Here is a 14,426-nt window from a genome sequence, read left to right on the forward strand (position 1 = left end):
GTTCTTTGTCGGTCCAAGAAACATCATTATTCGGTTGTGAACACTGCCAAGAAAATGAAAGTCGAAATTTCCCTACAGTATTTATTATTTATTTTATCGAGTCGTTCCTTTTATTTTGAAGTTATAGGGCACCCGTTGATTCGTAAACTTTAATTTTAACAAAAAACATTGAAAACTTTGTTGGGAATTACCCAGGTATTTAGCCTTAGAAAATGAAACCTTTTTAGCGCAAACCTCACTGAGTAATTTCCAAAAAAAGCTTCGTGGGCGGTGAGTATTTATTTGAGATCAAGTTCGATCACCTGCACTGCTGGTCACAACTATGGCCGAACCAACTTGGGTCGAGCTTCTTGAAGAAAGAAGCCAGCATTTAATCAAGGAGTTATCGCCAACAAAGCTACTGCCTTATTTGAATTTACCATCATGTGATAAAGAGAACATAGAGTGTGACGAGAGAAACAGAGGCAAAAGAGAAGCTTCAGTAACTCTTCTGAATAGACTCAAGAAACGCAATGGCCCGAACGGACAGAAGGTATTTCAAGGCTTTGTTAGAGCGCTCAGAAATGTGGGAAACCAGCAATCCGCCCTACTTCTCGACCCACACTTTAAAGGTAAATATTCAAGCCTTTACTGATTTTACAATTCTTAATTTCTACTCACCAGGATTAAATTATTATGAAAACAAATAGAATCACAGAAAAGTGTTGCTCATTAGCTAATGGCTTTCGGAGTAATCGCGCTCAGCCGGTTACAGTGGTTGGGGATACGAATAAACACTCTTTCTCATTACATCGTAATGAGCAATATTTGTTCGATGGCATAGATATATTTAGCATTATCAAGGCTCCAGAAGCCAGTACTTAAAAATGAACTAACAGAGTGAATATCAAACTCTGATCCGAACTGCTTGTCTTTTTGACATTGAAAACCAAGAACACACAGACAAAAGAGATTTTCGATTGAAAACGAATCAAAGCGAAACAACTCACGTCGATTTAAATTTTATGCTTTCAGTTCCTTCTGCCATAGACACAATCGAAGACGAAAATAGCTCCCGGCTGGAAATTCTGGGCACTGCAGCAGGTAAAGTATCCGGCTTACTCGTATCACTGCTTGTCTTCCTTGGGTTTAATTTTTGCCAACAAAAACCGGATTGTCTTGGCAACCGTTTGATTGATGGCCACCATTAGTTCTAAAACTAATCAAACAATAATAAAATAGCTGAACAACTGAACATTTCTACTGTACTTCACTGTGATTTCCCTTTTCCCACTTAGTAATTCCTCAAATTAAAAAGAAAAATTGTTCAAATAAATTGGTCTGTCTGAAGAATCAAAACAAATGCAGACATTTTTGCTGTTGTACAAAACGTAAACGCCGACATAACGGTCATTTAAATTTGGTCCACTGATGTTTCCTTTGCCTTTGACCCAATCACTCCTTGGATTTCAGAAACGAACCTTTATGACAATTTTCATTTTTACATACTGTTATAACTGCAGAAATTGGCGTCAGAATCCGCTTATTGAACGAAGAGTCAAAGAAGTATTGCGTGAAGTGGGAGAACGAAATCGTGGAAAAGTTTGGAGATATTAGGTCAGAAAGCACCCTGGAACTCCGCAACCAACTGCATAAGGTATAGTGATATTTCAACTGATATTGCTAAGAGCATCAAGAGAACAGTTATGAATTATAAAAGCGTCAATTTCGAAACTGCAACATTCTAATAACGTTAACCGAAGGCCCATTTAGAGAATGTAGTTCTGTTTTCCGTTGGACTCTGGAATTTTCTACATTGCAGTACAGAGTAGTCCACCGTCCTCTTATAATTAATTAAGTTCTCAAGAGGTTTAACTTGGTCCTTCTCAAACCTAGTAAGTTTTACCGCAACATGTTTTGCCATTTTTTTATAATTAAGAAATCTTTTCTTGTTCTTTTTTGCGTTAGTTCCAATTTTCGAATTTCTGTTGTTTTAGTCTTCAACAGGGACAGAAATGGCTTGATATTTTCATTGCGGCATAGATAACGGTTTGTTTCCCTAGAATTATTACAAATTATGATCTAACAAATAATTTCTGGGATGATTGTCTAGGATACCGAACAGGACGGTCATATCATCAAGCTTATTAACTGTTATATCATAAGTGTTTAACCCTCCAAAATTCCTGATCCGCTCGGCACAAAAAGTACACAACGGAGAAGAAACTAGTCAAGCCCACGCTGAAGTTCAACTCCTTGTACAATATTTCAGATATTCTAGATTAGACTTAGATTGGAAAGATATCTACCGAGTCTGGAATTTTCTGTAATTAAGGTTGATCTCAAATAACTTGCCGTGAATCATGCCGAATTTTGACAATATCCTTATTAACTCTTTTGGTCTAGATCGTTTGGCGTTTACACTAATCGCCGGTCACCGAAAAACCGATATTGTAACTTCGCTGTTTTTTGTTTGTCGCTCGATTGAATTACTAAAAAAAAACACCCGACTGTTGCCGTGTTGCCATTGATTCGAGTACAAAAACATGTTAAAAACTATCATGCGGATAGCACTTCAAAATTACGCCGGATGAGTTTAGCAGTGGCGTTATAGATAAACTCACGATTGTTCGCTTTCAGTCGAAACATCATCAGATCTCCTTCGTTAATCTTCGAAATTCTTGGGTAATTTTTAGAAAGAATGGAAACGTTCACGTTACCAGACAAGATTTGGGTTGAGTCATCTTAAAACTACACTTGTGTTATTTTGTGGCGAAATACAGTCAACTCTCTCATAGCGACCACTTCTCGTAAGCGACCACCTCCCGTAAGCGACCACTTCATCAACAACATTTTTGTTTCTCGGTTAAATACTGTTTCAAGAACTCTCTCGTAAGCGACCACCACTCAAATTTCTTAAGGGACCGCGACCACTTTTTAGGCCAGGAATTACACATATTCTTTTGTTTTCTGTTTCTGGTAAGCGACCACCCAACATAATAACGTATGATCGTTAGTAAATCATTACTCAGAAGTTCAATATTTAATGCCGCTAATGTGGACTGCTGACAGATAACAGTTTGCAGACAGAGAAGATGGCTTTAATTAGATGTGTAGGTAAATGGTCAAAACCGGAATTGTTACAGTAATCTGTTCCAAAATGTTATACAAAGTTTCATAAGAAGAATGAATAGATGTGAAAAAATCAAATAAATTGGTTTCTATTTGCCTAATTTTAGCTGCTTATATTTTTATGTAATGCTTAAATGCTTATTTTGTTGATCTTTCCCGTAAGCGACCACCTCCCGTAAGCGACCACTTCGTTGTGCCCCAGGGGTAATCGCTTACGAGAGAGTTCACTGTATTTCTTAGAATTTTAAGCAATTTGTCATTCAACTGAGTCATGCTTACGCTACTGTTTGTGTTTGCATACCGTAAACTGCCGATTATAAGCCACCCCCCCCCCCCCTCGGATATCAGCCCCCCCTCTAGTTTCGTTCGTGTTGTAAGTTTTAATTTTATTCCAAACATTGAGGTTTTAAGGCTCAATTAAAAACCAGTAAATGAAACACGTATTTCGATCAAGACTGCAAAAGCTCGTTTCGAAACGTTCTTTTTATTCCGGTTATAAGCCCATCTAAAACCCCTTACGAAGTTCAAGTGAAACTTGTAAAACAAGTCGGGAAGTAGGCAGGCTTGAAGATGAGGAGACTTACGCCAAGTCAAAACTAGAATCCCAGGGTGGAACGAGGGGGGAAAAGGTGTTGGGTCTGGCTTGGAATTGTGAGAATGATACCCTTCATTTTAGCTTTGCACACGTGATTGAAAAGGCCAGAAATTTAGAAGTGACAAAAAGAAATGTGTTGAGCTTGCTGGCCAGTTTGTTTGACCCACTGGGAATAATCAGCCCTGTAACGGTGAGCATGAAAGCACTCTTCCAGGAGATTTGTAGCAATAAATTCGATTGGGACAAGCCTTTGACGGGAGAAATTAAAGGGAAATGGGACAGGTGGATCAAAGATTTGGTGGAAACGAAAGAGATCCAAACAAACCGATGTCAAAGTGAGCTAATTTGGTGCTGAGGTATTTAAACCTTGCGGAAGAGCTTCCGTGATTCAAAGCGTCGTCCGGTTCTACAATTTCATCAGGCAGGGTTTTGATTCTTCTTCCGTAGATAAGGTGGGACGGCGTTAGCACTTCTTCGTCCACTTCACTGTACTCGTATGTCAATGGCCTCGAGTTAAGTGTACTCTCTACTTCAGTGAGGACCGTTGACAACTCGTCGAAGGACATTCTTGCATTTCCCAGTGTCTTCTTCAGACATTGTTTCACGCTAGCAACCATTCTACCATCAGTATTATCACCATGTATTGTGTTGTGATCACTCAAACGCTGGTTGACCCCTTAGTTCTTAAAGATATCTTTCAATTTTCCTTTACTTACACTTACGACATATGATTTTGCCAATGTCCATGATGATGACTTCAGATTTATAGTTGCGTTTGACTGTAACCGACCAGAAGAAAAGTAATAAAAAGGAATAGAGAAAAAATTAGCTAAAGCTTTGCATTCAGCAAGCCAAAGCTTCGTCCCTTATGCTTCTTGGAACGTGGTCGAATGTCAAGCCACGTGTTAATCGGCAAGCTAGAGGCGCTCTAGTCACACTTTGCCTCATGTTCAGGTAGCTCGATAAGTGCGTTGAGGCCTGGATACGAGGCTAAAGAAGCCACTGTTAATTGTTTCTTTTAGCAAAAAATGTCTTTTAATTCCAGGAACTTCCAGAAGGCGCAGCTTTCTCAGCGGTATTCCAAGAAACCAAAGATTCTTTGCCAGCTTGTAAATTGCGCGTGTCTCAGAGGTCAGCGGCTGACCAAATATGGGCGGATTATGGCAGCGGCAAACTGATGACGATTCTGAAAAGGAACTTGTTGAGAGGACTGGGTCCCGATACTGCATCTCATGTGATAATGAGTATCAACATCATGAGCGAGGAGTATGAATCCGCCTGTGAAATTCTGGCTGGTAAGCAATATTTCCATTTCATGTTTGAAGAAACAACTTCCGATGAAACAAAATATATTGTAGGATTAAACTTCACAGTGCCCTTTTTTTAGATTACAGTGCTAAAGGCCTTTTGGCCTCTTAGTAATTTTATATTACTGTATATTTATAGAGCAGGAATATTGTATTGGGTCAGCACATTTAAACATACCTTGTCTTGGAGTCGATAGTTATCGTTCGTTTCTCGCACTTGCCTACCAGTGATTATCCGATTAAAGGAAGCCTCCACTCATGAAATAAATTAACGTTAAATTGTTGAAAATACAATTTAGTTTCAAATTTCGTTGGAAAACATCGAAATAATGTTTCTGTGTCGGACAAAATAGAATTTGATTATCGCCTATTTTTCATTTTAAATTTCCTGGGCGCCGCCATCTTGGATTTCATGACGTAAACCGGTTGCTCAATTGTTTCACACAAAAGAACTTCTGCTCTCTTCTGCTTACTAACAATAGAGGCGACCGTATGACGTCATGAAATCCAAAATGGCGGTGCCCGCGAAATTTAAAATCGAAAATAGGCGATAATCATATCTAATTTTTAGCACACTTGAATGTCACTTCTACCTTTCAAACTAAAATTTAGAATTAAGACACTATTTCCGACAATTTACCGCCAATTTGTTGTCGGATTGGAGGTTTCCTTTAACAAGATCAGTATTCCAAGAGGCAGACAAAAATCGAGAAGGTGCCATTAGAGCAGATCGTCAGTAAAAGGTTTAATTTAATTTCTTTTTGGTCATTCTTGTTTTCTAGGTAGAGTTCAAACTGATTCGCCTGACGAAACTCAAAAAGTGAAGAAATATCGGATTCCACCAGGTACTGAAATACCGCTGGTTATCATACCTCGTAACTCACTCCGTATCCAGTAACCGCTTTGATTAAACACTAAAACTTTCTGGCTTTTTTGTGATTTCGTAATCCTCAAGATGATACATCCTCTTTTCTTTCAGTATTTCTCGAGAAAAGGGCAAAATTAAAGCTTCGCTCTTACCAACGCGAGCTTGCTTCCCCTGCACTGGAAGGCAAGAACTCGATAATTTGCGCCCCAACCAACAGCGGAAAGACATATGTGGCGATTGGATTAACCAAAGAGCATCTGGCCAAAATGAGCAAAGAAGGTGACAGAAAGGCTGTTTCTCGGCCTCCAATAGTGCTGTTTATTGTAAACAAAGTTAACCTGGTCCTGCAGCAGAGACAACGCTTTGATTACTACTTATCTAACAGGTGCGCCATACTGTTTTTCTGGCTGTTGCTACATATGTCTTATGCTGCACTTTTACTGGAAACACTCATTAACGAGTTCATATCTTGTTCTTTAGTAACCAGTCACCGTTTTCGTTGAAGTTTCCAGTCAATTAGTGCTGATGCTCTGTCTTCTTTTTTGTGTATGCATGTGTATCTATGTGTATTGGAAGCAGTTATAGTGTAGGTATGTTAGGTATTGTAAGTATTTTGAACATTGCGTAGAGTAAGCATTGCTGGTGCTGCAAGTATTTAAATTATTGTAAGTTGTGGTTTTAAAAAGTGTAAGTGGTGTCCAGAATTGTAAATCTTGGATTGTGTGATTTAAATCCACAATACAAGAGTTACAAGTCTGGAAGCTACTTACAAAAATAAGTAGTGAAAAAACTGAATGATAGCGAAAAAGTTGCGCAACTTTTCGATGTCATCATGGCATCAGTCAGCCGTGCAAAAATTCTTATTCTCAGTTTGTCCATCATTCAGCGGGTCAGTCAGACAGTCAGCCCAACAAGGAGTCGGTCAGTCAGTCAGTCAGTCAGTCACTCACTCACTCACTCACTCACTCACTCACTCACTCACTCACTCACTCACTCACTCACTCACTCAATTGTTCATCCAGTTAGTCACCAGCTCACTCAGGCAGTTGGTTTGATAATTCGCCACGTAATTAATACAAATTAAAACAAGCAATTAAACGCCGAATGAAACAAGAAAGTGGTGGTAGAAGGGAACCGAACTTCTGTTCCACTTGAGTCCCAACTCCAATAGGACAAAAATTAGAACTACAATATTAATAATGCATGAATTTATATAAATGTAACCGAATTTTTGAAAAGGTAGCCGATGAAAAATCGAGCTGTTTCCGTGAAATGACACCAACTGTCGGGGTTTTTAATACCGAGAAAAGAGAATGAAAGAGAAAAAAGAGAGAGGAGAGAGACTATAAGACTAGGCATCCAGCTTTTGTCAGTTTCTATTGGTAACTTTGGAGACCGAATGAAAAAAACCCATTCGCATCGCACTCTTAAAGAAGCATGATCGGGGGCCTTTTCAGGTAGATATAAGATAACAATAAGGTTTTAATTTTGTTTTCACTTGTATTAGTTTCTAATTAGTGTGGGGGGAGGGGGCAAGACGGTGGTTTTGATGAAAATAACTTGTGTATGCCAATTTTTCACTGGGAATGTGAATCGCAGAATTTTAAGGTAAGGAGTTCGACAGTTCAGCTGACCTAGTCTAAAACTGAGCCAGTACTTCTATATTTCCACCATACAGGGTAAATATCCTTGACATGTATTGATACACGCACATTTCTTTCTACAGATATGATATAACTGACATATCAGGAGCTAATGCCCAGGACAAAACACTTGACGAGATCAGAAAAGAGAATGATGTGATTGTGCTGACCGCACAGATCCTAGTGGATGCTCTGAAGTCCAGACGAGTTAGGATAACCGACTTCTCTTTACTAATATTTGACGAATGTCATCACACCAACAAGGAGCATCCTTACAATGAAATCATGCTTGCTTATCTTGGCATCAAGTTTCCTCCTCAAGGCAGTCGGTGCCAAGAAAGGGAAAATCTACCGCAGATCATTGGGCTGACGGCTTCTCTGGGAGTCGGTAAGGCACGGAACAAGAACGATGCCCAGGATCACATCCTTCAGCTGTGCGCAAACCTTGACTCTTCCGTAATATCTACGGTACAAGAATACATCAAGGATCTAGAAGGTTAGTTTGTGAGTTGAATTATCTATACATCGCCTTGTAAGACTTGTTAGAAGCAATAAAATATCTAGTGTTTCCTTAAGTCATTGGGTAGCAGGTTACAGCTTGATTTCGGTTGATTGGAGTTGACGATTTAAACTAAGTTTGGGAATTGATGTTCACAGGAATAGCGGGAAGATGTGAGCGCACTTGCCACGAAGTACTTGACAGCAACAAGGATTACTTTGATAACATCATTGAGGGGGTCATGACCAGGATTGAGGGGATGTTAGTACGGGGACCTGGGCGGAGTGGCTTCCCGTCTGTATACCGCGGCAGCCAACAGTACCAGCAGTTGCTAAAGGAACTGGAGCGGAACACCGTACGAAGCAGGGACCAGTATACCTTAGTGCAACATCTGCTCATCTATCACACTGCTCTCTCCATCAAGAAAAGCTGCCGAGTCAAAGATGCTCTAAAGTACGTGGAGGATTTTCATGACAAGCAGAGACAAGATAAGTTCACGACAATTGACCACGAGTTACGGGAAATCTATATCAAGGTGCGTCGCAGAAATATACATCATCACTTTAAACTTCTAAGGACTGTGCCTCCTAATTCAAAGGTATCACTTCATTTGGGCGGTTTAGGTTCATGACTATGCGGGAAAATTAGAGTTTAGCTGGGACTATTGAAATCCTAAAAGAAAATTGGAGACCAACCACATATTTTCAGAGATAATTAAGCGACAACAATTCTAAAAAGCTTTAAAATACAGAACAATTTATGGCTTTTTTTTTTCCAAATTAAAGCTTAATTATCTCTGAAAAATGGGTGGTTACCTCAAAATTTATTTTTCATTTTCAATAGCCATTGTTAAGATCTACTTTTGCCGCATAGTCTGCGTAAAACCACCTTTTAATTAGTCTTCAGGGTCCGAGTTAAGAAATTTGAGTATCTCGCATCATCCCGAGATGCGCAGAACGTATGCGCATAGGGAAAAGGAGGCGGCGTCCTTAAGGAGAATGTGAGTTTACATTTATTCAGCAAATAAAGTTGTATTAGTTACAATTGTGTCCAGTAATCTGCAATAAACAAAATGTGTTGTAAACAACAAAATTGAAAGGTTTCAGCAAGTTATATGACGGATTACCTATGAGTTTGGATCAGATGTTACCCCCGCACATTTCACAACCAGGTGGAGTGCTCACTACGATCGGGTTGCATCATGCTCGTAAAACAAAAACTGTTTCATTTGCATTTTGACTTGGTCGAATGAACATCTCTGTTTCATAACCTATTATGGTTTGTGAACAACCAGCACCAAAACAGTGAATAAGAAAGGTTTCAACGTCATGTTTGATAGCTTTCGCCTTTTAAAAATTAATTGTGTGTTTTGTTTGTAAAATTTTTCAGGTCAAACTGGACTTGGAAGAACAGAAGCAAAAACATGGGGAAATAAAAAATCCTAAATTAGAATTTGTTGCTAAGTTGTTAAGGGAAAAGGCATGCGTAAAAGAAGGAGACCAACAGATTGCTAAAGGGGGGGAAAAGGCAGGCGTAAAAGAAGGAGCCCAACAGATTGCTAAAGGGATGCTGTTCACTAAAACACGTGAGAACACTAAAGCACTCAAGGCCTGGCTGGATGAAAACCCGGACTTGTCCTTCATCAGGGCAGAGAGGCTTGTGGGTACTGGCAAAGGAGAGGGTCAGTAGCTCTTCTTTTGTTGTTCTTTTGTTTTTGTTTACTAACGTCCAGACTTTTATGCGTTATACTGTACTGAACTTTCATGTTCCAACACAGCTTAAGTTTGTTTCAAATTGCGACACTGGACCAAAATGTATTCGGTACGGAGTATGAGAGCCAGTAATCCAGCTGCTGAAACCAGCGTTAGAGTGCTTCAAAAGAAACGGCTTCCTTATCATTTCTTAGCTGTCACAATACTAGTGTAATAGTTACCGTTATGATAACAACAAAATGAAAAAGTAAAGTTTCTATAAACTGTTCTTTTTGGCATAAAAATGTCCTGCCTTAGCCTTCATTGGTCAGATTACTGTTTATACACAAAAAAGATTGAATTGAGATTTTCCTAACCTCATCAGACGCCGGAATTATTCCAAACTTATTACTATAGTATAAGCGCCTATGATTTAAAGAGAAATTAATACAATGATTAAATGAAGGTATCAACTAAGTTAGTAGACCACAAACTGAACACACCTGAACTTTGTCTCTTCAGACGGAATGACTCAATGCCAGCAAGAGGAAGTTATTGCGAATTTTCGCAGTGGCAATATAAACCTGCTAGTTTCTACTACAGTTGGCGAAGAAGGTATCGACATTCCTGACTGCAAATACGTCATTAAGTATGACGTCTGCGGCAATGAGATAGCCAGCGTTCAGTCCCGTGGGCGCGTGCGTGACACGGAGGGTAAGTACGAGGTGGTGGCTGGCAAGGAAACTGGTGTCATCGAAAAGGAGAATCTAAATGTGATCAGAGAGGAAATGATGCAGGATGCTATCAAAGAGGTCAAAGCAATGGCGGAACAAGAATACAGAGACAAGGTATAACTACATATTATAAAAATATAAAAGGAAGCTAATAACAGCTAGCAGTAAATCGGTTTGTACTCTTTGCCAATTTTAGCTTATTTTTTATTTTAACCCAGATATGTCAGATATCTCCAAACCAGAAATAAACTTTAAGGTTCCAAAAGGATCTTTTCTTTCAGTTGTCTCTTCAGTCGTTCCACCTAGGAGATAAGGCTGCGAAACGAATACTGAATGAGATACAAGCAGACTAACAGCTTTCACCATTTTTAGAAATTGCTCACAGAAAACTTTGTTAGGGATATCAGCGCGACCGTAAGTCTACCGGTACAACCGGAAAACTACTTTCCTTTCTTTAAGATTTTGGACCTTCAGATGCGAGCAGTCCACCAGCGACAGAGAAAGGAAAGCACTAGAAAGTTCAGAAAAGACAAACAGCAGCAGAGTAAAGTAAAGCTGTTTTGCAGAAAGTGCCACGAGTTTGCATGCAGTGGAGACTCCATACGATGCATAAAGGAAGCCCATCATGTGGTCATCGATAAAGACTTCCGGTCTAAATTTTATTTCAAGAGAAACAAGTGTCCAAGAGTGATAAATGGAATTGAACTGACAGGTTTGTGAGCTGATCAATTGGATGACAAAATCTGATATGCAACTGACTTACCGTCAGAAGTAAAAAAATATACTTTTTTTTTTTGTTTTTTTTTTTTTTTTGTTTTTGTTTTGTTTTTTTCGATAAGAACGTCTAATTTTGGGGCTGAGGTTGAAGGTTCTTATTTTTTGGCAATTTGAGCCTGAAAAAGGTTTTGTTTAATAAGATCCAAGGTTAATTCATTCGTTGATCGACTGTCCAATCTGTATTAGGAGTGCGTTCTTTCTACGTCAAACGCAAGTAGAGCCTAGTTTTAGTTTTCCCTTTGGTACTCGTTAGTCAGCAGACTGAGCACAATTGTGAGAGCAAAAAAACACTCAATTTTTGGCACCGATTTTGGGTGTTTTCACCTGTTGACTACGCAGATTCATGAATAAGTCCGGTTTAAACATTAGTTCTCTTCAATCCCAAGTCATCCTAGTTCACAGCTGCCTATATAAATATCTCTCTCAACCATGATCCGAGCATTGATTTGCTTCAGCATAATCACGGGTGCGTAGAGGCATTATACGCTAAATGTATGGTAAGAAGGGAAACAGTTAGTTTTGTTTTCCCGGGAGTCCTGATGTTTCCCGATACGAAGTCGAGGGAAACTTACCGGTCCCCGAAGGACCATACATTTTAATGTAAAAGAGTTTTGTTATATATTTAGACTTTCCCTTCAACAGTCACGGTAAAACAAAAAACAAACAATTGAGTTGGCAACAACTGCGGAATTGTATCCCGGTCGGGATACATTTGTATTTGATCATGGGCACGTGACCAAGAATCAACCAATCACAGTGCTCGTTTTGTTGCGTGAAAGTCTAGGTATATAACAATCATAATTAGTGTTTGTTTTTTCCAGGCCCTATACACTGTCAGGTTTGTGATGCGGAGTTGGGTGTAATGCTGAGGTATCAATCAAAAGAGATGCCTTGCATCAAAGCTTCCTGTTTTGCATTTGAGTTCGAGGATGAAGTGGAAACACTCTCTTTCAAGAAATGGAAACAAGTTCCATTTCATGTGGAAGACTTCGATCCCTGTGAGGACCAAGATTTGGAATGCTACTTGGATATACCTGAGTTGTCTTTAGACTAGTGATATAAGAAACGAAGAAATCAAGGATTGAAAAAAGGCTTATGATATGTTCCACATTATTATCTTTTAACCGACGTGGATAAATTAAATTAAGTTAGAGTAAACTATTGAGTCGCCATTTGGCTCTGTTACAATTCATGGACTGGTGCATAACATTTTTTATTTTAAACTAGGTATAATTGCAATTGAATAGAAATTCGTCTTGAAAACTATCCATTTCATGAGTTTTTCCCCCGCTTCGAATAAACACCCTAAAATCTCTGTTAAGTCCCTGGGGGCTCATTTAGTTTTTAGGACTCAAGAGGGGTTGACAGAGGCGAGGGGCTTATTTCAATCGTGATGTTTTTGAAGAAACCCCAAACAAGTTCTAAAATTTTACCTGACAACTAACAGGGGCCAGGGATGGGATATGTATTACAAATGTCATTTTTATCTTAGCACGTTTACCTTCTGTACCAATTTAAGTTTCCATGTAGACCAGGCCACCTGACTGATGTTTGATCATTGGCGTCTAAGTTTCGAAGTATTTAGTTTGTGTTTTACAACCTTGAAAGTGGCAGAGGGGGAGGGAGCTTAATAGAGATGGCCGGGTGGCTTATTAGAAAATTAGACCTACACACAATAGAGCTTGTACGAAAAGAACGTCATTACAGACCCACTAACAAACTTAACAACGAAACAAATTCATCTGGACAACATGTAGGTCTTAGGGTTATCAGAGGTAAAATAGATATTCGACCTCAATTGATCATATAGTTGCAAATGGTAATTAAATTTAGGCTGTATAAATTAAATTAAATCAGAGTTATGTAGAACTAAATGTAAACTGCCATCACAAACTTTGTTCTTTAAAATGGAATTATTTTACACTATATTTTTGTTAGTATGCTGTTTGGCCTGTGTGTGTATGTGGGAGGGGGGAGGGTAGGTTTACGGATAGATATAGGGTTTTTGTTGTACATTATTACATGTACATTACTCTTGGGAATGATGTATACAGCTGAAAATAAATAAAAGAAAAAAAGTTATTAAAAAAATGTAGTAAAATAGACTTTCCACCTCAATTGATCGTACATAGTTGCAAACAGTAAATAAATTTAGACTGTATCAGCTAGATAAGGTAATGAATAATAAAGATTGCTCTTTACAACCTGTTACTTACTTGTTAATAGCAGTTGTTAAGCAGTTGACTTCTCCAGGAGCATAGTCCACTGATCCACCTAACTCGATCGCCGGACGGTTTTCAACATGTCCCTGAGTATCTATTCTCCCTAGGTGTTTGGCTGGGCGGCCCCCTTTCTTTGTTCGCTCGCTTGGGGGCCATTTGAGAGCAGGCCAAGTTATGGCACGGCACCCAACGACAGTATAAACGAAAAATACTTAAAATAATGTTCCCTTTGTCCCAAGCTTGTTTCAGTTACGGGCCTTTCTAAAGATATATACAGTGTGATCTGTTCGGAATTTAAGTCACAAACGTTTTAGGAATGTTTAGGGAACGGAACCTTAGGCCCCGAATTGCTATTGGCTTTCCACAGTGCTAACTAGCTTTATTTCACGATATATTTGCCAGGCTAAACAAAAGGAATTAGTTTTTCAGTATTTGGAGAGTTTAAGATGACGTTTCACTAAACGAAACTCTAATCATTTCATTATCACCACTATCTGTGTTGATACATGTTGATAAGCCTCTGTGCTAGAATGAAGTTTGGCGGTTGACTTCTGCCGGTTTCAATAACACAGTATTCTTTCTCAATTCTTTCTGAGTAAGCAAACTTTGCCCCCTGCCGCGCATATAATCCAAAAGCCATTTTGCTTTTGGTAAGGTAAATTATACAAACTGACTTATCCCAATGGACAGCCCAATGTAAGTAGCTACGATTTCAGGAGGAAAATGACCTTCAACTTACCCAGGCCTACGACTGATATGATCAAGAAATCATGTTCATACAAGTCAATTATTCGGTGGAATGCCCTGGAAAACCAAATGAGATCAATTTGCGACATTGACGCTTTTAAAAGGTCACTACAATATGGTCCAAAATGAAAAGCCCCCCCCCCCCCCCCCCCAAAAAAAAAAAAAAAATAGTCAGTTTCCACACCTTCAAAAGATTTGACCAAGAAGCTTTTATGGAGGACATCGAAAATGC

The 14,426-nt window shown here is 39.1% G+C and overlaps 1 protein-coding gene across 1 annotated transcript; it reads left to right on the forward strand.

The window, feature by feature from the left end:
• Window positions 1-171: 171 nt before the first annotated feature.
• LOC146462210 (ATP-dependent RNA helicase DHX58-like) lies at window positions 172-13,436 on the forward strand. Its single transcript, XM_085085934.1, has 12 exons — window positions 172-611; window positions 1,015-1,083; window positions 1,503-1,636; window positions 4,752-5,001; window positions 5,796-5,858; window positions 5,993-6,266; window positions 7,608-8,020; window positions 8,182-8,558; window positions 9,413-9,704; window positions 10,237-10,562; window positions 10,908-11,160; window positions 12,047-13,436. The coding sequence occupies exons 1-12, from the start codon at window positions 323-325 to the stop codon at window positions 12,277-12,279; spliced, it is 2,973 nt and encodes a 990-aa protein (XP_084942060.1). The 5' UTR covers window positions 172-322; the 3' UTR covers window positions 12,280-13,436.
• Window positions 13,437-14,426: the final 990 nt, after the last annotated feature.

The sequence above is a fragment of the Pavona decussata genome, unplaced genomic scaffold, assembly GCF_977016875.1.
Source record: "Pavona decussata unplaced genomic scaffold, jaPavDecu1.1 SCAFFOLD_190, whole genome shotgun sequence".
Classification (NCBI taxonomy): Eukaryota; Metazoa; Cnidaria; class Anthozoa; order Scleractinia; family Agariciidae; genus Pavona; species Pavona decussata.

What these genes read in the sequence shown, in the direction of transcription:
- LOC146462210 (XM_085085934.1), top strand. Translation starts at nt 323, where the DNA reads ATGGCCGAACCAACTTGGGTCGAGCTTCTTGAAGAAAGAAGCCAGCAT. An exon ending in TCTCGACCCACACTTTAAAG is followed by an intron (nt 612 to 1,014) that starts GTAAATATTCAA and finishes TTATGCTTTCAG; the next exon opens with TTCCTTCTGCCATAGACACA. An exon ending in GATTACTACTTATCTAACAG is followed by an intron (nt 6,267 to 7,607) that starts GTGCGCCATACT and finishes TTCTTTCTACAG; the next exon opens with ATATGATATAACTGACATAT.